Here is a 26002-nt window from a genome sequence, read left to right on the forward strand (position 1 = left end):
ATGCCCTGTTCTCGCTTTGCATTCATGAAAGGAGGCCTTGCAGAATTGCTTTTCTCATTAAAACGTAATTCTTCAGCAGCCACAGTGGCATATGCCAGGGTGATGGCATAGAGCCTGTTGCACATAAGCAGCGCCCCTGACCTTCTGCTGAGTGTAAATTACAGTAGTCAGAGCAGAAAGTCTGTTGCTTTTTTACAGCAGGTGCCCCAAAGCAGAGCACAAAATACACACCTGCTGATTTCTGCGTAAATAAATGTTACTGAGCTGCTGGAAGAGAGATTGGAACTGGGTGTTTTCCTCTGTAGCATTGGTCTCTTGCTGCTGATCTGTATTGCTGTGGCTGTTACTGATGATAAGAAGCCTGTGATGCCTCGGGATTGGTTAGATACACTGAAGTATAGAAGATTGAACAGACTCCTCTAGCTAAATTCTGCACGGTAATTGAAGTCAGGATGGATTTACACCTCAATGGAGAACTAAGGATTTACAATGTTATGGCCTAGAGCAGAGTTTGGCCTTTTAATAGTCAATGTGCCATGTACAGCTTTAAAGTTACTAAAGAAGAGTTATACAACTTCCCTGAAAGTTACACACAGTTCCAAAAAGAGCTAGATAAGTTCATGCAGGATAGGTCCGTCAATGGCTATTAGCCACGATGGGCAGAAATGGCTTCCCTAGCCTTTGTTTGCCAGAAGCTGGGAATGGGAGACCGAGGATGGATCACTTGATGATTCCGTGTTCCGTTTATTCCCTCTGGGGCACCTGGCATTGGCCACTGTCGGAAGATAGGATACTGAGCTAGACGGACCTTTGGTCTGACCCACTGTGGCCATTCTTGCATTCTTATCTTGCCTGCTAACACCACATGAATAGTTGTTCACTTAGATTAGGTTATTGGGTACGTTTTATGCATCTTTAAAGCAAATGCATGCTTATGGCCTGGTGGAAATTAATAATATGTACCAGAAATAATGCCATTTACATAGCTTCTATGTTCTGTATTTTTTTTCTGTTGCTGAAGATGTCCTTACATGAAAGCAGAGTCTTTGCTCTTAAGAATATCTTCTTGTGCTGAAGTCCTAATCTTCTGGTATTGCATAGTGTGCAAATTGGGAAATCAATGAATGATTTTGGATTGAGAATAAGCATTAGGGAAAATAAAACCAGTTACAGCTACATATTCCTGTCCTCCCTGCATATTTAAAACAGAGGGAAAGGAAATGTATTAAATATTTAAGCAGAATTGTTTCCAAATAGACTATTTGTTTTGCACGAAACACGTGGGATTTAATTTCTAACAGTATTTCAAGTTAATGGGAAATCTTGGTACAAAATTATTCTTAAAAGATGTTAGAGCAGACGATAAATCATTTTATTATCCATGTGTCTCATGACACAGATGACAATGAAAGCACTGAGCTGAGCCGTTATAAAATTGCCATATTTCTTTTAGTGCTGGAATACAAATAAAAGTTAATTTTTATTTTCTGGTAGGACATTTGCATTCCTTTCCTTGCAAGAAGAATCTAGAGGTGTGTTGATTGAGTTGTATATTGGGATAAGCTTACGAAGGGCATTTACCTTGAAATTAACCTGAAAGAGCAGATGTTTGCTGACAGCTCTTTTGGAATAAAATGTGGTGGACCTGAAAACCATTTTAATTGTATGGCAAGAGGAAATTTTGTAATTTTAGGTTAGAGAAATTAGTCAAAGGGTCACAGTTTCCAATAAAGATATTGTCAGCCTGTGCTCACTAAAAAAAATGGGTTGGCCCTATTACAAGAGTAACTCCTAAAAGGAGAGAGTTTGATTTTTTTTTTTAAACTTTCCAGGCCAAATTTATAGCCTTCAAGTGTATCATGGCATGTCTAATCTGCACACAATTGCTGTTTGCAGCCACAAATTGAGTAATAGCATGTGCAAATGAGGCAAGTATTGTGCTTATCGTACCGGGGGTGGGGAGAACTGAGGCACAGAGACAGTGACCTGCCCAGGTCTTACAACTCCCAGGTTCTTCCTCTCTACCTTCATGAACAGTGCAGGCCTGCTGGCTAAACCATTCTGCTAGGGGTTTAGGATTTGTGACCTAGTGGCCAGAGCACAGGACTGGGGCTCAGGAGACTTGGGTTCTGTTCTGCAACTGGCCTGCTGGGTGCCCTGCAGCAAGTCACTTCACTTCACTTCTCTGTCTGTTTTGCCATCCGTGAAGTGGAGATAATGATCCCAACCTCCATTGTGAAGTCCTCTGAGTCCGACTGAACACTGTAGAAGGTGTATTTATTTATTATTGTACTTGAGGAATCAGGTATGAAACCTAATCTTGGGAGTCAGGGAATAAATCTCTTCTCTCACTTAACCCTTCATTTTGTCCTTTACTCAGTCTATATCCAGCAATCCTCATACTGGGTTTTCCTGCTTCTCTGTAGCTTGGAGGCAGAGATCAAACCTTTGCTCAGCCTGAGGGCTTTTGACCATTTCCTGGGAAGTCTTCCCAGAATTATACTGCCAGCTTGTGGGGGGCAGAGATCAGGATCTTATTCTTCCCAATATATTAACCGCAGCTCAGAATATAGTCTGACATCAGAATTGCTGAAATTCACAGATGAGGCAGTCTGCCTGCAAAAGCTCATGTCTCAAAATTACTTTTCTAATAGCTTGGCAAAAAAGCAACTGAAATCAACCCATCCTTCCCTCTTCACAACTTCCTCTTATGGGTTTTATTTTAAAAGGAAATAAGCTAGATGTGGAATGAGCCAGACTGATGTAAATCTACATCGCTTCCATGGAGTTACACCAATCTGTCCAGTTGGCTTTTATTTAACCCTCAGTGCATCTGTTCAGCCCTCGTGCCTTTGGAAATAATTCATACAGACAACTTTCGGGAGCAGAACTGAGTGTAGGGATAATGCAGGGTTGCTAAGCTCAAGCTAGACTTCCCAGCACAAGTTATATTGTGGTATTAATGATGGAAATTCAGAGGAGCGTACTGTATGTGAACAAAAGGGTACCATAGAGCATTAGGTTTCAGTAGGTATGATCAGATGCTCAGGAGTTTGGGAGGCCGCAAGAGAATCTGTAGAATAGCTAGTGGACAACATAACTTGGGGCATTCTCCTTCCCAATGGCAGCGGTTTACGTTTTCACATTTTGATCTCTGCGTCGCTGCTCTGTCCCCGTTACTGGTGTACTTCTCGCACAGAGGTGAGCCCTCTCACACTCACACCATGTGTTGCGGAGTCCCACACCTGCCACCTTCCTGCTGCTGAGGAGACCAGCAAAGCTGCAAGATGCAGCTGTTGTTGCACTTGAAAGGAATAACACCCATCTCCCTGCAAACCCATTGCAAATTACCAAAAATGGCTTTGTACAGAAATGGCTGTGTGATCATTTCTACTGAGTGAATAACAATTTGCAGTAAACTGGCAATTTACTTAATAAGATTGGAGTGTGGAGCCTGCTGATCGACCTGATGCTGCCATTCTAAATGAAGCTATTTTGTCTCCCAGACCTGCCCCCAGTGCCTGGATTTGAGCACATGGCTGGGTTACAAGCTATTAGCTCTAGCTTCACTGGTCCTATGTCACTTTCTTTTATGGGGGATTTCCAAAGAGAATGGAGAGTTCCCAAAGCTGGCTGATTGGATCACTGTGGGAGCTGCGAACCAGTGGTGTACTAGGTTAATTTGTCAATAGTTGGCCGCTGCTACAATTTCACATTGCTGTGAAGAAATAAAGTGTATACAAAGTTTCCCTTTTTCTCCTTGAAATGTAGTAACGCTTGGCTCCTAATTAATCCATGCAAACCTAACTAATCTTAATGGCGTTAGTCTTATGTGTCTCATCTCTCTGACCCCATATCACCTTCCCAATCTCCTGGATCTTACAGTTGTAGATTTCTGCATGTTCCCAAGTCCTGCCTTTTGTTCTGTGGCAATCAGAGCAATTACATACTCTGCTCTCTGTCCGGGATTCTACTTACTCTGTTCTGCTCCTTAATCTTTTAAAATATCAAACGAAGCACCTTCTCCATAGCAGAGCTCTTCTGCAATTCCACTGTGGGAAGCTTCCAGAAGACTTGTTACCCATGATATTGTTGTATGTTATGGCTGCTACCAGGAAACGTCTGGTAGTTCAACTCAGAAGTCAAACATGGAATTAACTTTCCTTTCAGCAGCATGTTCCTTAGAAATTAGCTGGAATGTGTAACTGTGTGTTACGGCTTCATGTTAATGAGCTCAGTGGCGGACATGGGGAGCTTGATTTTTCAGAAGTGAACATAATTGCATGTTTAGAGTGGCGCTCACAATTCCTACCATTGTACGTATAAATTGCATATTCACATGCACAGCTGCTGTCCATCTTCATGCCCAGATACCCAATCTGTGAAGGCAAATGCAGTAATTGTAACTGGCATTTGTGCACCCAGCTTTGAAAATCAACCTCAGCACATATATACATGGGATAGCCGGGCAGGTCAGTGGAAGCTTATGGTTGATTCTACATACTGAAGAAAAAGACAAGTCAGTGGGATTTTTGCCTTCACTTTCTGACATGCCTCAGCTATAATTTCACAAGGTGTTTAGAAAAAGAATTTCATGTTGTACTTGCGACAGCTTCTTTCCAGATCAATGAATTGGACTAGTGAGAAATTCATGGGTCAGACCAATGCATTTTAAACCGTTAATGATGTAAATGTCAAAATGTGTCCTACTGCTTTCCATCAAAAGTCTGTGCACTTTGTTAGACTCCAAAATATTGCAAGGCAAGAGCTCTTGGCTTTTGTGGCTTGTATAAAGTTCATCAAAAGGTGGATTCTTTGATTGTTTAAGCCATGGAGTGTGTGTTTTCCTCAGAAAACTCGGCTATTATGAGCAGACCAAATGAAATCAAAGAAACAAACTTTGGTGGTCAATTGTTTTGTCACCAGAAACCACTGGTTAAAAATTGAGCCATATCACACTTGGGTACAGTTAGTTTTCTAACATATACACAACTCTTCTGGACATCCATGTCTAGCACTGGAAAGTGCAGCTTTGAGTTTAAAAAGATGATCTTCTAACAGTTGGGTCACCTGCTCTCCCTTCTCCATAAAGAGGAGGTGAGGTTCTAAATGATGTTCCGACTCAGTGAATGGTTTTAAAATCAGAGTAGTATTAAAAACCAGATCAAATCTAGTTTGTCAGTTGCCTTGCTTAGCGGAATAGGTCTACTTGAGAGACAGGGGCAGTGGAATTACATGGTTTATTCTGCCAAAAAGTTTGACTCTTGTCTTGATTGCTGGCAGTTTTGGATAAGGGCCCGGTTCACTCACTTCATGACAAACCAGGCCCAAGTTTTGTAGCAAGAACGCTGGGTTTTGCAGCCCTCTGCAGCAGGCTGCACCTGTGTCAGCTACGTTTGAATGAAGTATTGAGATTTTGAAGGCCTTAAGTATGAAGATAACTACCATCCGTGCAGTATCCGTGTCTGTTGTGATCGTAAATCAATTTATTTTTTGCTGTCCCTGCACTTGCAGTTTTTGATCTCCCTGGAGACTTTTGTACTGACAATGCAGAAGTGCGCTGGAGAAGTTTGGGGTGGAAGCAGAGGGTAAGCTAGAAGTGGTTTGGCAAGTGAGCAGGAGATAGGTTGGGATTTTTGGCACCCAGAAGGGTATGAGAGTTGATCCAGGTTGTGGGACCAGCACATCAGCTTGATAATTCTGCAATGGTACGTTGTTGTCATTGGACTTCAGAAGGAAAGGCCCATTGATACGAAGAGGGCAGTTCACGCCTCCCCAAACTGTTGTTTCAAGATATCTAGAGTTTTTTGTGCTGATTTTTAGGGCTGGCTTCTCAAACCACAAGGGCTTGAAATTTTTTTTTAAACTAAAGCTGAGATTGTGAAGCCCAGTTCTGCAGCAAGGGGTTGATTCAGCAGCCGGTTCCGGGGCCCTCCCGCTGCAGAGTATATAGAGCCCTGGTTATGGACCAGTCAGCGGTGGAGAGACTGAAAATGCTTTGCAGACATAACACTGTTGGCTGGAGAGCGGTCCGGCTTGCATTGTTTATTGCATATTGCCTCAGATCATCAGCCAGCCAGCCATGTAGGGAGAGGCGTAATTGAGAATACCATCACTTTCTTACTCATCACCACAACTGCCCGCTCTCAGCAATTGGTTTCAACTCAGATCAGTCAGAGCACTAAATAATAAATTGTATGTGGAAGCCAGGTGTTGGGATTACTTCATTAGCTGCCGAGCAGCTTTCTTCAGAGCTAGTAACTTCTAAATCACTCAAGAATTTTTCCCTCTCCCCCTGAAAAATGAGTGATCAGTGCCTATAGTTGGTCATTCAGTTAGAAAGGGCTTCAGAGCCTCCTTATGAAGTCATGTGTAGTGTGCTCTTAGGAAGCCTTATGCAATGCCTCAGCTAGGCTTTCTTTACAAGATTAAAGGCTGAAGTACAGCAGCCACAGTTACAGCCTTCTCTTTTCCCCTTGGCAGCAAATCAGCTCCTCAAGCTGAATTTCACACTCTCGTCTCCACTGTCCGCCAAGTGGATTAAAGGTCCTTGTTTTAGATGGGCTGCCTGTACATGCACAACGGTCTTGCAAGCCTCTCTGGCATGCAGTGTACTTGCCTGCCCTTCGCATAATGAAGCAATGAATGGTATTTTATTCACCTAGCAAACACTTTCTTGCCCTGGGAGTTAAATTTTGCAAAGCTGCTGCAGCACTGGGATATTAGGACTTTATAAGCCAACTCCTTGTTCAGTGAAAAGGGAGAGGGCTTGAACTGGAATAGGGGGCGGGCGGGTGGGGTTTGCCATTCTACTGGTAAACCCAAAAAACAGTTGTTCCTTCCATGAACAGCTGCTGAAGCATTGTTTGTGCAGGTAGAGGAGGAAGGTGAAAGCGAGCTCTTCATACGCGGAGCAGTACCAGATCCACACTGGACCTGGGAGGAGTAACTCAAACAAGCCAGGGAGCAGCTAGTCTTATCCTAGTGAACTGCTGTATTTCAGAAGCCCTTATACAGAATCGGCATCATTCAGCACACGTGTCCGTTTTGGCTTAGGAAGCCCACAAGTGCAATATCTGGAACATTTCATCTGGCTGGAATTGGGGGGGGGGGGGCACTTCCACAGCCTCATCTTACACTGATGTCTCGACAGGTATTTCAGCCTCTCCGTGAGCACTAAAAGTTATCCCTCCACTAATCCGCAAACCTAAAGAAAGGAAACATCTTTACTTCCCCATGCACGTGTGTGTCTGCATGGGGAAAAATAAACACAATCACTGTGCTGGTAGTAATTATTCAGAGCTATAGTTATCCTGTCTTGCCCGTGTGATTGGTGAGAACACTTTTACTGGGTTTTTTGCTTCAAGAAGAAAGCCAGTAGTGTCAAGTTCACAACCATTTGTACAGCACCCAGCTCATTGGGGTCCTGCTCCATAAGTAGGACTTCTAGGCGCTGTGGTAATACAAAATTCATCATAATACTCTGAATCCTATAAGCCGGTTGCAACCTTCTAAAGTCAACTTCCTCTACACTGCTGCAACACATTGCTTTTTAGAATCCACCTTTTAGGAACTGCACAGACACTTGCGAAGTTCATGTGCAATTCACTCCTGCTGAGATCCACTTGTTCCTGTTGCCTTTCAACCGGCGGATAGCATTTGTACCTTCTGATCCACTCGAATTGCTGTACACATTATCTGGGCTCAGGGGCAACTGCTCACGAGTGCCGTTGACAGTCTTCTTTCTTCATTTTTGTCTGTCTGTTGGGATTCAGTAAATCAATTTGCTGGGGTGAATGTTTCATTCCTGCGGTGTGCTAGCTCTCACGTGGTTACAGAATACAGCGAAAGCGGAGACCTTGGCTATGACGCCAGTGCTTTTCTAGTAAAGAAGGAATGTGTGCAAGACTAGAAGTGGTTGGCTTATTATTTGAAGGGGCAGATACCTATCCAGCAATCTTAAGTGGTTTGGATTACGGCTGTTACTTTCCTGATCAGGAGGCTTAATAAGTTCAGTCCCCAAGTCTTGTCTGTACATGGGATTTAGCAACTGCTGGACAGCAACCTGTGAGTTTTTATGTATATTGCAGTGGTGCCTAACTGAGATTGGAGGCCCCATGGCGCTAGGTGCTGTACATACAGTTCCTGAGGAATTTACAATCTCCACAGACAAAGGATGGGAAGAGACTGTCACAGCAGTGGCAGAGCGGGGAATAAATCCCATATTTTCTGGGTCCCAGACCTGTGCCGTATCTACTAGACCACATTTTCTCTGCTTGAAAGCAGCGCACGCTCACCCAGGAAATGTCAAGTTTCCTTGTTCACACTTGGTTTTCTCAGGGCAGCTACGTGGTCTGCTGTCCACCTACTGTGAAATCCCAAGTCTAGACTTACAGCCCTTGTCTTGAGCTGTCTTGGAGAGAGTCATAGTGTTTTGGAGAGACACAGCAAACCTTTCATTGCGTCAGGTTTCTTAAATTTACTTGATTTTAAAAAAAACCCATCCTATTAACACAGGTGAAGCGACTTGGTACCAGGCATTTCCTGTAATGAACAGCTGCAGTTAATGGCCTTCAGCTTTTCATGAAGCCATCAACTCTCCCAGCTTTCATTAATCCCCAGGAATGACCTCTGCGCCCATCCTTTATGCTTGAAGTGATCTTTAACTAGCATACCAAAGGAGGGAAGGTAGAGTACCTTGGTTTCCTTAGAGCCATTATCCTAATTACTTCTGTAAATGTACATTCCAGCAGTAGCGCTATTGAAACAAAACAAGCAGTCATGCAAAATGACAGCAGTTAAATTAGTATCTGCAGACAAGGCATTTGGAAAATCCGAGGGTTGCTGGGATTCAAGGGGGGGGAGAAATAAGCAGGATATAAACTATTTGTGTACAAACGCTGCATAGCATTTAGAGAAATGTGGTCCAGACAGTCCTACGGATAAATGGCAGCAGGAGTTAAAGCCCCAGTCTTTCTGGTGACGGTGACAATCGTGGCAGAGATTGGGTCACTAATTCACAAAATCCCAGTGCACATCACGATATCTCTGCCCAGTTGACCAGACATAGGTCTCTCGAGAAGAGAGGTCTGGGTGTGGTGCGTTGGCAGAGCTGTGTCGAGGATTGGGATTTTTGCACTGAACTTTCTCTCCTTGATTCCTAGCTTTTTTTTTTCCCAGAGAGAGAGAGAGAGAGAGTGTGTGTGTGTGTGTGTGGGGAAAAAAAAAAAAAAGGCTTTCATGGCACAATTTTATCATAGCCAAGGGTTGTGCCTTACAAAAGTGTGTTTATTTCAGGCTCCACCATTGACGTACATCGGATAGTTACTTAATTTTTTTCTGTTTGTGATTAACCTGTTTTTGGATAAAACACTTGAGATCCATGGATGAAAACCACTCTATCAGTGCCTGTTGTTGTTGTTGTTGTTGTTGTTGTTTGTTGTTGTACCCAAAGCAGGTTTTTAATTAAAGGAAGGTCTTCAAACCTCACAGATCTTTTGGGATGGTATGAGTATAGTAGATCGATATCAGCCTTGGAGGAGTCCATGGTGGATGGCCAGTTGAGGCTGGGATAATGCCCTTTCCCACAAGCTTTGTGTACTATATTGACACACAATAATAAATCAAGTTTCTGTCATGCAGCTAAAATTACCTAGCCGAGACCACTGCATCTAATTAAAATGTCAGCTCCCAAACTCTCTCTTGCCTGCCCTTTGTAGACAGTCTGTTCCTTGACTGCATTTTCCTTTCCCTGGTGGTTCCAGCTAACGTAGTAGGAATTAAACACCCTTAAGCCAGTCCAGTTAGAGAGGTCTCTAATATTAGGTGACGTTGCAGCCCATAATACCCTTGCATAGTTGCTCATACTAATCCCTTCAACGCCGGATTCTTTGTTACAAAATGTGCTGCGTACGCAAGGTTAAGGGGGGAGATGAGGAATCTACTGTACCTAAAAAAAACCGAACAGCAAATATGTGGCTATAGTTAGAAAATAGGTCCCCCAAAACAGCATCTTTATCTTAGTCATCTCTGATTAGCTTTACTCCAGAAGCTCATGTAACAATCTTATATTAACCCCCAGTCTGAGGCACTTTGGTGCTGCAACAGTGTAATACCTAGAATGCAGCCAGCTGCTTCATGCATCCACAAGATCACTAGGGTGGGGGATCCAGAATCTTTAGAGGTTGTGATTGATAGCTCAGTTCCCCCATCCACCCCTCCCACTCCCTTCTAGAAAATGTTGCGTTCACAGTGCTAACTGCTAACAGTTAGGGAAAATTTGTGAACAAAGCAAATGTGATGACACCATCACTACAGTCCTGGTTTTCTAGTCACAGCTACGCCTTAAAGCTGGGAAACAGCAGATGCAGTGAGCCAGGTGCTCCTTAAGTCCTCGAAGCAGCCTTGAAGCAATTGTAGGTATTTAAGCTTCCAAGTCTTCTCAAGATGGGCTCATCGCAACAGCTCCCAAAATCTAATGTGCCTAAAGACTATTAAATTTAAAATAAGAGTGAAATTGACCTATTCCAATGAAGATTATAGCACAAAGCCCCAGTAAAAATTGTCAGTTATGAATGCCGGAGCAAAATGCTCAATGGGAGCATTTCATCTGTCTTTTGTTTGGGGCTATTTTGTATTATGCCCTCGCCGTGACTCTAAGCTAATCCCCAAAGAGCAGGCGTAATTGCAACATGCCTGTCACTTAATTTGTGTCAGATTCATGTATCCATTTTCTTAATTAGCTTTTTCTCCAACAGTCCTTTGCAGTCTTGCTGTCTGTAATCATTAAATCTCCTTATATGTGTCTCAAACCAAACAAAACCACGCATAGCGTCTGGCAGGAGCACCGAATGCTGCAGGAGCGAAATGGCAGGCTTGAGCGACACAAAATGCTGCTGTGTTCCAGGAGATCTGGCCTCTGCCTACTCAAAGCAGGCCAGAGCCATGCTGCATCTGATTTCCATTCTGATTTCCACCCAGTTGAACCTGATCAAATCACCCGTGAAACGCCAGACACAGTACTATCAGCTGTCTGAATTTTTTTTTTCTCTCCCCCACCCTCCAATTCAGCAGCATCCCTGGGAGAAAGGCAAGCAGAGAACCCATCTATTAAAACACCGTCAAAAAGGCGTTTGAGTGAAACGGATGATCACAAGCGAAGGGTTTGAGCCGCTGGCTTACAGCACGCGGGTGCTATGCAGGGTTTACGTTACTGCAGCATAAATTGCACCAACCCACACTCTTCCTCCATACATGTGCGCTCCTTCATCCCTACTCGCACTCATCCCTTCATGAGCGGCTGAGACTCCTGCTTGTCCAGTGCCACAGATCGGCCAGGGCACGACTGGGTCCGGGGACCCCTCAGCTCTGCTGATGTACCTCGATCTCAGCCTGCAACCACACCACCACCACCCTGCCCTCCGCTTTGCTGGGGCCCTGGTCCATCACTAGGGTTCTTCGGCTCTGCAATGATGATCCTCTAGTCTGGGGGTTACCAGTCATACCAAGCTCTTGTTGCGGTTCTGTGCTGTGGATGAACATCCAGCCAGGCACTGGGATAAGAAATTATCCAACTTTGTCTGCTTCTGTACCAATAGGAAGGGGAAAGGCTGGTGCACAGACCCACTGTGTCACTTAGCCTCCAGTACCTTGCATTAATATGTATTCATATGCTGTGTGAACAGCATTGCCCCTGACGCTTCCATCCTGCCTAAATAAGGATTGGGATCAGGATAGTTGTTACAGATAATATAGTTTTAATCCCATTGTACTTAATCCCACTGGATTTAAAATTGATCCTGTAGTGTAAACCAACTTGTGGGTCATGGTCAGTTATTTTTAGTTTGGCTTAGTTTGCCAAGACTTGTTTTAAGATGCTGATTAAGCCTCAACTGGAGTATTGTGTCTAGTTGCGGGTGCCACATTTCAGGGAAGATGTGGACAAACTAGAGAAAATCCAGAGAAGAGCAACAAAAATGATTAACGGTCTAGAAGACATGACCTTTGAGAGAAGACTGAAAAAATGGGGTTTGCTTAGTGTGGAGAAGAGAAGACTGAGAGGGGACATAACAGTTTTCAAGTACATAAAAGGTTGTTACAAGGAGGAGGGAGAAGCATTGTTGTTGTCCTATCCTCAGAGATTAAGAACAAGATGTAATGGACTTAAATTGCAGCAAGGGAGGTTTAGGCTGGACATTAGGAAAAACTTCCTAACTGTCAGGGTGGTTAAGAACTGGAATAAATTGCCTAGGCAGGTGGTGGAATCTCCATCATTGGGGATTTTTAAGAGCAGGTTAGACAAACACCTGTCAGGGATGGTCTGGATAATACTTAGTCCTGCCGTGAGTGCAGGGGACTGGACTAGATGACCTCTCGAGGTCCCTTCCAGTTCTGTGATTCATGCATAAACGTTAGGCTGACTTTCTGCACCTTATCTAGTCTCCAGCACTAGAAAACTACATCGCTGTCCAGTGTGCGACTAACAGTCTGCATGCTAGAAATCCAGATTCGGGCTTAGGCACTCTTTTACAGACGATTGTCTGTCTGACTTCCCCTTTGCCCCGGGGATTTTCCCTTCTCCGTAGCTGGCCCTTGCTGTTACGGCAAAAGATTAAATTTACTTCCAGTATCGATCGTCTTTTCTTCCAAAATATTTCCTGTACTACCCAAGCTCCTGACGCATACATCTTGAACTGAAACTCATTGATATATGGCTGCTCTTGTTGCTCTGGAATACCAGCAAATGAAGTGAGTTTTCATTGGTACGGCCCCCATCCGCTAACCTAGGGAAGATTCTCGGAACCTCACTGTAAGAGAATCCCAGGAATCCTGGTTCTGTCCCATTGGTAGAGTTGCCCAAGAGTTAGAAATAGGGGAGCTATCGTCAGTATTCCTGAATTCTGTTCCCTTCTCCGCCACGGACTTGTGTGACCTTATCCCGTCTACGTCTCGTCTGCAGAATCTCTGCCTCGCTGGGCGGCGTGAGAATTAATGTTTGTGAAGTGCTTTGAGCTGAAGGGTGTTCAAGGTGAGATTGTTACGGGGCAGGCTGTCCTACGCTGCACCGTCTCTGATAAACACGACCCAGGGCGTACAGATCAGAGCTTGTCAGCTGAGTGTGACAGTCTCCTCCTTGAAGAGGGGCTTTGGGAGAATCGGTGAGATAATTCTGAAGGGATTTATGCTGTGCTCCCTCACCAAGCTCCAAAATTATTTAATTTTGCCTTAGAATTGGTCCGTTTCTGGGTCCACGTTCTCAAGCCTGCAAAGTTGCGTTAGAGAAAATGGGTTAAAATACATCCGCCCAGAAGAGCGAAGTCTGAATCTAAATGAAGCGTGGGGCTGCTTTAAGCTATCCCCAACAGGGATAGCCGCTTCCCCATTTGCTTTCTTGATAGCTAGGGCCTTGGGCTTTCTATTTTATAGAAAGTCCATTGAGAAAATCAACAGAGCGTGAATTGCACAGCGTTGCTGAAGCTTTCACAATGGAATTGATGGGCTCTGCAGTGGCGGGGAAGAAGCAAACGCCTCCTGTCTATTCACCGCAGGTGCATACACACATCACAGGGAAGTGCTGACCCCATTATAAAATGCCGGATCTTCCCGACTGCAGGGCTGCCCTGGGGGAAAACAGGCGGATTTGGGAGCGCAGCCCTGGCAGGCTGGATGCAGCCCGAGAAGGGCTACACAGCCACGAAGAAGGGATGTTCAAACCAGCCTTTTCACCGCAGCAGGTGCTGGGGGAGAAGGGGCCGCCCAGGCTCCTGTCAGTTTATAATGAGCATTCATGGGAGCGGGTTGGTCAGTAAGCGATGCCAGGGCTCCCTTGCCAGCGTGCTGCAGAATGTGTCGCTGCACAGCATGAAGCCTCCCTGCCTGGTTTAAGTGCTCGAACGTGGAGGGGAAGCGTGCGGCAGCCCCGGCACGTTGTCCTTTCCTCACCTGCTGCGGCACTTCTCAGCCATGCGCCTTGAAGCTGTGTGCTAACTTTAGGGTGCACAAGCACCTCCGTGAGCCGGGAATTTACCCTTGCGCCAAGGTGGGGAAATGGGCGGCAGAGAAGTTGGACAGACTTATCCCAGGTGCACCAGCGACTTTGCGGCCAGAGAATGGAGCAGTCCTAATTTCCAGCCCTCTGCTCCGATCGGCAGCCCCCAGCACCTCCCCAGGGGGCAGGGATCTTCCTTTTGGACTTACTAAAACACGACTGAAGAGGTGACCAGCGAGCGAGCTGAACTGCTCTGCCATGGGCCTGCCCAGGCTCTTGCGCTCAGCCCCCACCCTCCTGTGAGCAGTCAGCTCTCTGGCCTACCCCAGCCCGTCACTCTCTAGGCTTTAAGTAGCTACAGCTTGGGGCTTGAGAGCTGGGCTGCAAAGCAGCACCTGATGAGGGAACAAGCAGCCACTCCGGAGGAGGAGGAAGGTAGGTAGGCAGGGGTGTCCTGACCGCACTTAAATCAGCTTCCCATTCCAGGTCTGTGCCTTTAGGGAGGGATGAGAGTGTGGTGTCCCCTTGGCTTTTGTGAGGGGAAGCCTGTGCTCAGATGCCCATTGCAGTCAGAAAGCCATACACTTCTGGTCTGTGCCTGCCCTCTCTTTGCGCTGGGAAGGTTTGCCTTCCCCTGTGGTCTTGGCTTCCCCTGGGTGTGACCTGCAGCAGCCAAGCAAAGCTGTCATGCAGACTTCCCGGCTCCGGCCTCAGCTCTCTGTGCCCGCCTTTGCAAAGGTGACGGCGATAAATTGTTAACTTGCTTGCCACAAAATCTTTGCCCGGGGCAAGTGCAGAAATATGCAAGGTTACACCCCAGTGTCTCCGGGGTGGAGACATCAGAGGATGATGCATCCTCTGGGAATCGGACACTGCTGTCTGCATGTGCAGTGGAATGCCCTGCTGTGGCCAGATCAGCCTTCCTCCACTTGCTAGTTGTCCAGCTGTCTGCGGAAGAAGAGGGGCAGAGGTGGGTGGGAGGGGGGGCAAGGACCAAGTTGGGAACCTTGTGCCTTGTGATTAGGAGAGAATGTTTCCAATCCTACTGTAATGGGGAGGCGTGAATCACCTGAACAGGTGAAGCCTCCTCCTATAGGCCATCCTCTTACTCTTCTGGTACAGTGCTGTGCAGCATCTCCCTCTTGAATTAGATTACTGTCTGCCTGTATAACAACCTGGGGGAGCTAGAAACCATTGTGTTACATTTCACAGGCTGCTGGATCGTAAATGCTGCAAACCTTGTTGCCTGGCAGCCTCAGTTTTGGACTCTCATTAATGATTTATGGAGCCAGGTGCTTGTGCGCGATGCTTTATAGATGCAAGACGCGGCCTCTGCCTTGAAGAGCTTCTACTCTAATTCAGCCAGACACCTGGGATCTGTGGGGAAGCCCCTCTGCCAGACTACCGGGGGACCAGTGCTGGCAGGTGGCAAGCAGGGCTGGCTGGGTTTGCACAAAGTGGGTCAGGAGAAGCGGGCATGTGGTAAGGAGTCTGGAACTGTTCCCAGTGTTGGGGAGGAGATGAGCTAGGGGCGCCATCCTGCATGGTGCCAAGCACCCTCACTCCCATTGGCACCCGGGGAGTGGAGGATGCTGTCAGGATTTTGCAGGATCAAGGCCCAGGAGAAGGGAGTGGAGGCTGGGGCACAGAAGGTGAGGAGCTCGAGTTTGAGTAGCACAGAGGGAACAGTGCGGCCGTCCTCCCTGCTCCATGTGTCAGTCCACCCACCCCCACACGATCACACCAGGAGCGCTACTGAGATCTCCTGGGTGGTAAGGACAAAGTGACGCAAGACATGGTGCCAGAACAGAAGGCAAATGGCTGGTCTGTTTGCTCCTTCCCGGTCTGGGGCTGGTGGCTTTTGAAGTTGCTAACTGTTGGGAAGTGAGTTCAGCTCCTTCCCGGCCCTTCATGCACAGACCTGTTTAATCCGATTTATATTTGCATAAAAACTGCAGGGGGGAACATATGTTTCCATGGAAACATGTCGTGCTTTTATGAATCGGAATTAGCGTGTGTGGCTTGAGTCCACTAGTGTTGTCCCTTCAGCTCAGCAGCTGGAGTACATTGGCCAGGGTGGGGGGCCTTGCATGGTCATGCCGCACCTTGTCTGTGGGCAAACAAGTTTTCAGTCTCTCGGGCGGTCAATCTGGCACCTTTCATTAGCAATAGACAAAGCGTGGCTGTTACCAGGTGATAATTTCTCTCTCAGTTCTGAGGCTCAAGCTGTCTGGAGCCCCCTGTTCCTACTGGAGTAGGGAGATCAATATGGGTTCATAACCAGACTTACATTTGGGGCTAATCTTTTGTGTGTCAGTTTTTTTGCATCTGTAGCATTTTGTAAGAGGCTGGGTGCCTAGTTAGCTTCCCCTCCCCCGAAAGAGGAGTGCTTTAATTTTTTTCCTGCTGCAATGATTTGCACTGGAAACACTTAAATAAAAGGCGGCATTTGTGAGTGAAATAGCGTCTGTCTTTTTCTCTGCTGCTTTATGACGTGGAGAGAAGCCCTGGCAGTGTTTTGTGGTTTTGTTTTTGTTTTTTCTTTTACTACCAAAAAGCTACAGTGGGGTGCCGTTACTGTTAGCCACAGGGCAGACAAGCCCAGCACTTCTCATGCAGCATACTGGAGAACTATTAGGGTTACAATATCACCAGGATGAAGCAAGGGAAACCTGAACAAGGAAAGGGATTTTTAGTGAGGCTGCTCCAACGCTAGGGGAGCGAAGGGGAAGGTCTGTCTGATGTTAACCCCGATTTAATTCAAACTCCTGTCGAACGGGAAGGAAGATCTCTCTGCACATGATGCTAGCCCTTCGAGTGAGGGCTGAGAGCTTCAGGGCAGCTCGATGACTCTCTTGCAAATCCAGGTGACGCCAGACTTGCTGCCTCTGATCGTTCTAAGGTGGAAATTAGCCACAGCCTTGTCCATGGTGGGGATTTGCCCTGATTTCTGCCCCCAGGTGCAGCTATCCCAGTGCAAACCTCTACGGCAGACAGACCAAACTGGTTTTAGCCCCAGTGAATCTTACCCTGGTTTCAGGAAGCCGTGCCAATAGCAGCTTTGCCGGTTTGCCCTGGGGCAGTTGTACTGGTGGCTAGCACGATAGACAAAGCCCAGTACCAGGGTGCTTGGGAACCAGGGTAATGAGCATTGTCAGGAGGGAGGAGGCCAGGGCCTTCCATTTCTAACCAGCTGGCCTTCTCTTCCCCTCTGCAGGCCGCAGCCTATGCATCCGAGGACGGCGTCCTGACCGAGGCCATGATCGACGCCCGTGTGGCCGACGCGGTGCAGCAGCACAAGCAGAAGATGGAGTGGCTGAAAGCAGAGGGCACAGAGCCGAGCAGAGAGGCTGGCAAAAGCCAACGGCTGCCTCTCCCCATAGGGACGGCTGTCTGAGAAACCGCAGACTGGTGTGCGTGGGGAGGGTGGCGGGGAATGCCACTGGAGAGTCGGTTGGCCGGCCGTGTGGGTGGAATCATGTGCTGGAGATGGGTGCCCAGTGGTGCCAGCCGTGCAGAGATAGGAGCTGCCCAGGCCTGCCCTCTCAATTTTATACTTTTAGGGAACACCAGAAATAAATATCTTTTAAAGCAGGCTGAAGAAGCTGCCACATTAAAGGATCCCCCTTGCCGCAAAGCCTTTGCCTCGCTCATAGTCTGTGGCCTTTGGTGCTTTCAGGAGAAAGTCAACCCCCTCTGTTGGCCTGGCTGCTGGTTTTCACAAGGGCTCCAATGGCACTGTGGGCAGCCTGGGAATAGCCGTGCCCTTCGGCTGAGGCGCACCCTGCCAGCCATGCCGAGGGGCATTCCCTGGCAGTGTGGATCTCTCAGCTGCAGCTCAGTCACGTCTTGCCGCTGGCGTCCCCTGGTGCGAATGCACCCTGGGCTCCCCGTCCCACTGGTTGGGGTGTGGGTGGAGCTGGGAGGGGTCAGAGCAGGCTCATGGGCACGTGCAGACTCCCATTGGTGGTTGGGCCGTGTCTCCGGGACGAAAACTCCTGCGCGTGCTGCGGTTTGGCTGCATGCCCTGCTGGGTGGAGGGGTGACGGACAGGCCTATACAGAGGTTTATGGTGTTTGCAGGTAAAACAAATCCCTTGAATGATTCTCACTTCCCTGGTCGAAAGCTGAGGCCTCTCTCCTTCACACTAAGCACGAGTAACAGAGGAAATCACTGGTGCTGGTGGCTTCCCTCCTCCTCTTCCACATGGGCACCTCTCCAAGTGTCTTGCGGGCTGGCCTGCCTGGTGGCTGGATACAGCTGCGGGGCTGCTACCTGTCCCAGAGCATTGCTGCACACCAAACACTGCTGCGCAGCGCTGGGCTTGCCCGGAGAGCAGCAGCCCCTTGTGCTCTTCCCAGGCAGGACCCATTCTGTGGCTGTTTTATAACACTTGCGGCCTAGGTGCAGCGTCCATGCACAGTGTGTGTCACGCCGGGTGTGAGATCAGCTGGGGCAAAGCCCACAAAATTCCCCGGTATCCGAGAGCTGTAGAACAAAATTCCTCCTGAGCTTTTATCCCCTTCACACGTGGCACCGTAGAATAAACCTGCCTAGGCCTTCCCTTGGCGTTCCCCTGGCTGCTTGGATCACGTACCTGCATCCCCCACAGCAGCGATCTTAGAGGCAGCCCTTGGACTCCGAGCAAGTGGCCAATGTGGCCTATGAGGGGACGCAGTGCGGTGACTCTGTGCTAAAACAATAGCACGGGTCATCACCTGCGAGAGGCACTAAGGGATTGACTGGTTCCCTGCTGCTGGAGCGCATGTTCCCAGGAGAGGCTGTGTCCATCCAGCTTCTTGCTGCCCTGTTCGGTTAGGGAGGAGTTTCTGGGCTGGTAGGTCCTAGTAAACAGATGACCATGGCAGAAAAAGCACCAGCCCGACTGGCAAAGGATTGACCTGGCCCTTGACAGAACTCCTCGTGCCCCACGGCAGGCCCCCCACGGGGCAGGCTTGCTCTCGTGGCTGAAAGCTGCATGGTGGTTAACTGGCCTGGCCACTGTCCGTGCTGTGGGGATATCAGTCTCCAAGGCTGGCCGGCTGGCACCTGTCCGTGGGTAAACGGTGTGGCAGTTCAGATGCTGTTTTCTCATGGGTGGGAGCAATGGAAGATGCCATAGAGCCACGCCTGGCCTGCTGAGCGCTTGACAGGCAGGTCTGTGGCAGGAGCCTGGAGCCCAGCCTCTGTGGATTGGTGATATTCTGACCTGCCTGGAGAGTCACAGGCAGCTTCAAACAGCCTCTGGAGTTCAAACCCAGCTCAGCTCAAAACCAGGTTCCTGAGCAGCTTTGCTTTCCGAGTTCCCCTTTGTGCCTGCACCCCACAGTTGCATTTGCCTGAGCTAATCCTGTGCCCTGGAGTACCTTGCTGAGGCCCTGTCCCCTGACAGGAACTGACAGCGTGCTTGTCTTCGTCCCGTTCGCTCGGAGCTGGCTTGCAGCTTTGAGAAATGAGTGCTGACAAGGGCTGGGAGGCGTCGCAGAGACTGGCAGGGCTGGCCTCCCGGTGACTCGAAACAAGCAGCTTCGTGGGGCACCGTGAAGACACCAGCGCCCGTGACTGACTTGTGCCATAGTCCTCTCTTGCTACAGCTGCCGGAAGCCCCACCAGTGTCCCTGAATACGAGGTTGGGCGAGAGAGAATCTGGCTGCCTGGGAAAAATCCAGCTTCAGAAACTTGCTGGTGTGGGGCTGGTGCAGCTTTTCTCAGGGGCTGGTGTCCAGCTGCAGGGTACTGCGAAGGGGGGCATGGCTCCTAAGGGCAGGGCAGTTATCCAGCTGCTTTTGCAGCATCTTTCCCGGGATGTATTGTTAAGCACCGACGTGCTTTTCAGCGGCGGCTGCAGGCTGCTTCCCTGGATCTCTCCAGGGCTGAAAACCACCTGGTGCAAGGCTGCTGGCCAACTCCCAGCAGACTGGGCTAGTGGGGCAGGTGCTGCTGTTCCCTGGGGGCTGGCTGGAAGGGAGGGACAAAGTTCATGCAGTGGGACATTGGATGGCGGGACAGCACTGACACAGCCAGGATGCCCTACAGACCCCATTCTCATCACTGCCTTTGGACGGGCGGTGACACTTCTGCTGGGATGGGGGGAAGGGAGGAGCTGATGCCTTACTGTATTGGGTATCTGGGGTAGCCGTGTTAGAGACTTTGTTGTTTTTGTGGATACAGACTAAGGTGCCACCAGACTCCAACAGATTTATTTGGGCATAAGCTTTTGTGGGTTAAAAAGCCCACTTCCTCAGATGCATGGAGTCTCCATGGAAGCTTATGCCCAAATAACTCTGTTAGTCTTTACAGTAAAAACAACAAGGAGTCCAGTGGCACCTTATTGTGCTCTGTGTGCACTTACAGGTGTCCTCGTCTGCATCTCAGGCAGGGGCCCCGTGATTAGATCTTGGTGTCAAAGACCTGTGGCTGTGTCAGCGTTGGGTGGCCAGGGAAGCTGAAGATCTCTTCTTCGTGCCGCGCTAGCCCTGAGAACTGTTTAATTACCCACAAAGGGGGCAACCTCTGTTGTCTCTGCATGTCACCAGTTTTATTGCGTGCCCTGCAGTTGAGGGCCGGCAGTGGTGGTCCCCAGGTGAGCTGCAGGGCCCAGCTCATGGGGTCAGGAGGGCACAGAACATCAGGGTGGAGAGCTGAGCTGCCCAATGAATAGAGATGATGCCCGAGGTCAGAAAGGGGATGCTAATTGTGGCACCTTCTTACTCGACATATCTGCCCCCCATGAGTCCGAGTGGCAGGGACCGTTGGATTGAGCATGAGGCTGGGTGTGGGGTGACCTGGGTTCTGACTTGCTTAGTGGTCTTGGGCAAGTTCCATGTGCCCTTTTGTCCTGGATGCTGAGCACATGCACCTCAGCTTCTCAGGGAGCCCAGAGACACTCGCTCTGATGTTCAGTCGGTGAAAGGGGCAGAGGGAGGGGGATGGTCCTCGCCCCCATTTCGGAATGGGCTTTGAGATCTACCTGCCTCCCCTGATGCCACACCCAGTCTTTGCCCCTGTTAGCTCTGTCAGCACCAAACGGTCGGGACCCCACTCTGCCTCATGCATCAATGGAATTGTCTTAATGTTCGACACTTGGTTATTGAAAACCACGGCTTGGCTCGCTGATCCCAGCTGGTGTCACAGCACTGGCAGCTTGGATGGGGTGGAGGAGATCATCCTGTTCACTTCTAAACTGAGCCCACTTGAGTTGGAGTCCCTGGAAATGAATATGGGCCATCACTCTTACTGCCCCTCTATCCTGTCTGTATCTGTTGATTTATTAGGGCAGCAGCAGATCACTAGAGTCTATTTAATGAGCAGTCTTCCCATCCCAGTTAGAAGAAAAATGTGATTAGGGAAAAAACTACCAGCTTTAAGAAAGAAGAGCAAGAACACCACTGAGTATATCTCTGCTTTGTCCTGGTATGCTGTGCATGGAGTCCAGTTATTGGACAGAGAGAAATGCTCCATTTCCTACTGTGCTCTCCATCTGTCTGTTCATCCCTTTTGATCCTTCCTGTCCTGTCTTCTGCTGACCCCAGTAAATAGCGAGAGAAGACCGTGCGAACCAGCACTGCAGCCGCTGGGTCCGTGCGTCCCACTGGCCGCCCTCAGTTACTTCTTAAAAACCAAGAGGAGCCAAACCTCTGGCGACACAGTTCCATTCCCCCCCTTGCTGGTCATCTTTGCAGGACCGGAGGTGGAGGCCAGTTAAAGGCAGAATGGTGGGGTATTGGAGGGCTGGTGCCATTCCTAGCACACCTGATGCATGGTGCTGACAGCCAGTTTGCATGAGGCTTTGCACTAACCTTTTTTTCTTTGCTGCCAAATCAGTGGATTTAGAAACTGCCTTTAAATGATAGCTAGACCTCTACCTCCATATAACGCCACCCAATATAACACAACTTCGGATATAATGTGGTAAAGCAGCACTCCGGGGGGGTGGAGCTGCACGCTCCGGCCGATCAAATCAAGTTCAATATAACACCGTTTCACCTATAATGCGGTAAGATTTTTTGGCTCCCGAGGACAGCGTTCTACGGAGGTAGATGTGTATGAGTTGGAGATGCCCTTAGTTTTCCCCTGGAGTTCTGCCGCACAGAATTTCCACATGAATGAGGAAGGTTCCATGTCCCGGAGAGCAGCCTGTTGCTTCCTGAATCACAACAGGGTCTCTGTGGTCTCTATTGGTGCAGGCACTGACTATGTACTCGCACGCCATACAGTGACTGAGCTGATGGCTTCTCTGCATGTGTTCCGGTGAGTTAAGTGTGACTGTCCAGGCTCTGGCTCTAAGGTTTAGGTCTTGTGATCAGTACTTTTGTAATTGCCCAGGTAATTTCCCCCTTTTCTTGGAAGTTCAATTTCCAGTTAAGAGGCTAAAAACAAAAACCATTTCCCCCAAGTTAAAACAATGTGAAATGTGACTAAAACAAATTGTTGGTGGCTCTCTGCCTCCTGCATGACACTGCGCCTAGCTTTGTGTGTGTGGAGGGTGAGGGCGGGTGGGGGTCAAGCTTTTCAAGCTAAACCGAAGAGAGGATGGTGCTAGTTTCTCTCTTTCCTTTGATGGTGCTGGGGTAGGGGTGGGAATTACTATTCTTTGTCCTTTGCTAATGGAGGGATTTTTCACCTCTGTCTGAAATCACTTTGCAAACAGTCAAGCTGGGTGTCTTCCCGTCAGGCAGTGAACCCTGAATAGAACCCAGGAGTCCTGATGGGCTGTGTTTTCACTACACTGAAGGTGTGTGTTTTGCATGGAACCAGCTATCTGGCTGTAGAGGCCTAATGGAGACAAAAACCACCTGTGCCGTATCTCCCATGTAGCTATTTGAGGTCAACTTTATACCGCCCACCTGGGATTGCCCTTGACTAGCTATATGGGGTGAAAACGACAGGGGTCCATCTTCACCAGGGTTTTACATCAAGACACATCACTGCAGTGTTTTTACATTACCATCATTAACTCCAGCTAACACATAGCCACGGTCCCTTGCTTAAACCATTAGGAAGCACTGCCACTCCCAGACTGGGACTGGAACCCTCCACCCCTGCTCTAACCATACGTGTGTGTTCTAGGCGCTCACATCAATATGGCTTACACTGAAGAACTGGAAATCCGTACTATTGAGGGGCGGGCTTGTACCCTGCACATCTCTCACCCTCCTACAAAATTTGTAGCTCCAGAACCTCACCTGCGAAATCTCGCCATGCACCTGTTGTCTTTGTTGTGGGTGTACACATCTGTGCTTTTCACACCTTGTTAGCCAGCTGCTCGTGACTGTGCCTTGTGCGTCTGAAATCTCTGGAGCATCACACTTGGGTCTCTCTTGTCCACTTCCATCTCTCCCAGCCCTCGTCGTGTGATAGATCAAATACAGCATCAAATAGACTTAGCTGGGGGCTCAGCCTCACCCAGTTATTCAAAGAGAAATCCTGACTTTAAAGAAAGTGGTTTGCAGTGTTGCTGTAGCCATAGGATGACCAGACAGCAATTGTGAAAAATCGGGACTGGGGGTGGGGGGTAATAGGAGTCTATCTAAGAACAAGACCCAAAAAATGGGACTGTCCCTGTAAAATTGGGACATCTGGTCACCCTCTGTAGCCATGTTGGTCCCAAGATGAGAGCTACACAAGGTGTGTGTGATAACAATATCTGTTGTTGGCCCAACTTCTGGTGGTGGGAGAAGCAAGTTTTCTCACTCTTCATCAGGTCTGAGAAAGGTACTCCGAGCATCACAGCTAAATACAAGGTGGAACTGATCGTTAAGCCCAAGGAGTTAATGCATGTTGAAGACACCCAGTCGCAGGACAAAGAAGGGTTAGTGGATTGTTGTAGTGAGACTTAAGCCAGTGTCTCCACTATCTGTAGAGTCCGTGACTGTTAGGCTACAACTACACAACAGCTTGTGTTGGCATACTTTGTCCTTCAGGGAGGTGGGTGAATAAACCACCCTCTGAGCGACACAGATCACACTGACATAAGCGCCGGGGTGCACAGGAGAGCTGCTCCTGTCGACACAGCCACGGCCACTCACAGAGGTGGTTTTAGAGCATCTTCACCAGACACACTGCAGCTGCACTGCATGTGTAGACATCTAGCAAAGTTATGAATTTAAGCTCCCAGGCTCATCTTTTGAAGGTGCTGTGCAGGTTTCTACTGAGGATGAGGGCTGAGAGGTCAGCTCTGGAGTGATTGCTTTGTGAAAAGTGTTCACCAACTAATGAGGGGGTGTCTTTGTCTTTTATCCTTTTTTTGTGTCAGTTCACGCAAGAGCGCAGCGATAGTCTGGTTTCACCCACCTAGTTCTTGTTGGGGCACTTGATGCGTCGGATGAGGTACAGCACAGTGTGATAGGCGTGCGTAGGACCATTGATTCTTGAAAGATGTTTCTGGGGGAGGGGGGTTATTGAACATCATAGCTGTGGAGATATGTCTGCAGGTTTTGCATCTGTTGTCATGGCATGGGCTGGTGCTGCTTTGAGTCGTCCTGGTCTGTGAGAAGTTTGCTTCTGACGATGAGCATGGTGAGGATTGGGGGTTGTGGTCCCCATCAAGTATGGGTTTTAATTGTTTGCTTCATGGAATGAAGATACCCAGAAAGAACCTGCTTCAACAGGGACAAAACCCACTGACCACACATCCCTTCTTGTCACCTGCCATCCCACACTGGAATCCATATGAAGTATCAATCTACTTCTTGGGCAGTTTGGTGAAGGCAGGTGTGTGTGTGTGTGTGTGTGTGTCCGTCCATCCTCTTGGAGCATATTCTGTGGTATCTGAGTGCCTGGCTGTAGCTAGCAGAAATCTTGGTGAGTTTGGGGTGGTTACTGGATCGGGGGCGGTGATGTGTGGCTGTACAGTTCCATTGGTGAAGCTGATCATGGTGTCCAGGAAGCTGATGCAGGTGAGGGCGTGCTCTAGAGAGAGTTCTGTGGGTGGTGGTGGTTATTGAAGTGGTGGAAATCCTGCAATGGGTATTTAGGTTCTTGTGCCATCAGAACCCAGCACATCTCAGAAATCGCCCCTCTTCTTGGGGTCAATGCAAAGATGAAGGCTTCTTTTTTCCCCTTAGTGATTCGCTAGTGCAGTTGGTCTAGCATGAGACTCTTAATCTCAGGGCCATGGGTTTGAGCTCCCCGTTGAGGGTGTTACTGTCCTCTCTCTCCCCCGCGTCCTCTTTCACAGAGCATCACATCAGATTTCACCAGCCAGCAAAAAGCTGACGTTGGCCTCTCCAGGAAAGTAGATTAAAACCTGGACGTGTTGCTACCAGCCTTTTAAACCCTGTCTCCCTGCCTCCAGGAGATGAGATTTCACGCCCTGCTGCTTGCTGAATAGCCCTGCCAGTTGCCACCACACAGTTGTTAATCAGCCCAGAATGCAAAGGGAAAAAGGGGGTGCCAGCCTGCTTTCAGCCGCTGAGCTCATCAAAGATTTAAATGCAGAGTCTTTAAGGCTGGGGAAGTTGTCAAACTGCCTTGTAATTAAGTTTAGTTAGCTGTCAATACGGTGAATAAGCGATGTCCCCTGGGGAGGTGACACCTGCCTGGCAATTTGTAATGCTCTGGGCAGGGATGGCATTTCCCAGCTAAGGTTATCTCCCATCCATGAAATAGCATGAGTTATGAGCTAATGATGCTTTGTTAAAACGATATTTTCTATCAGAGAGCAAATCTGGGACCAGATGGATCAGTGAACGATCAATCACTCCCTGCCATTGCCGCTGCTGTCTGAACCTTCTCCCATGCATAATAGCATCAGATCTGCGAGACAGATAGATGACCAAATTATAAATCTATTCCCTTCCACCAGCCAGTCGAGCGTTTTGCTTTTGAATATAATGCACCGGGATAAAAGATCCATCACTCCGGTGGAAAATTGGGGGAGGGCTGATGTTAGAACCAGGGCACAGAGCTCCCAATCATAAGCTTTTTAAGAGACAGAGACCCCTCCCTCCAAAAGGTATGAAGTTGTGCTGGTCAGAAAATTTGGCATCCCTCCCCGTGCAGAACCGAGTTCAA

The 26002-nt window shown here is 48.4% G+C and overlaps 1 protein-coding gene across 1 annotated transcript in view; it reads left to right on the forward strand.

Moving 5' to 3' along the window:
- ATAD3A (ATPase family AAA domain containing 3A) overlaps positions 1 to 17581 on the forward strand; it is a 59761-nt gene extending 42180 nt beyond the window's left edge. The window contains exon 16 of the mRNA XM_030537694.1: positions 17205 to 17581. Within this exon, the coding sequence (XP_030393554.1) occupies positions 17205 to 17384 (180 nt within the window). The 3' untranslated portion in view covers positions 17385 to 17581. The remainder of the gene's footprint in view (positions 1 to 17204) is intronic.
- The last annotated feature ends 8421 nt before the right edge of the window (positions 17582 to 26002 follow it).

Source organism: Gopherus evgoodei, chromosome 18 (genome assembly GCF_007399415.2).
Source record: "Gopherus evgoodei ecotype Sinaloan lineage chromosome 18, rGopEvg1_v1.p, whole genome shotgun sequence".
In the NCBI taxonomy this organism is placed as follows: Eukaryota; Metazoa; Chordata; order Testudines; family Testudinidae; genus Gopherus; species Gopherus evgoodei.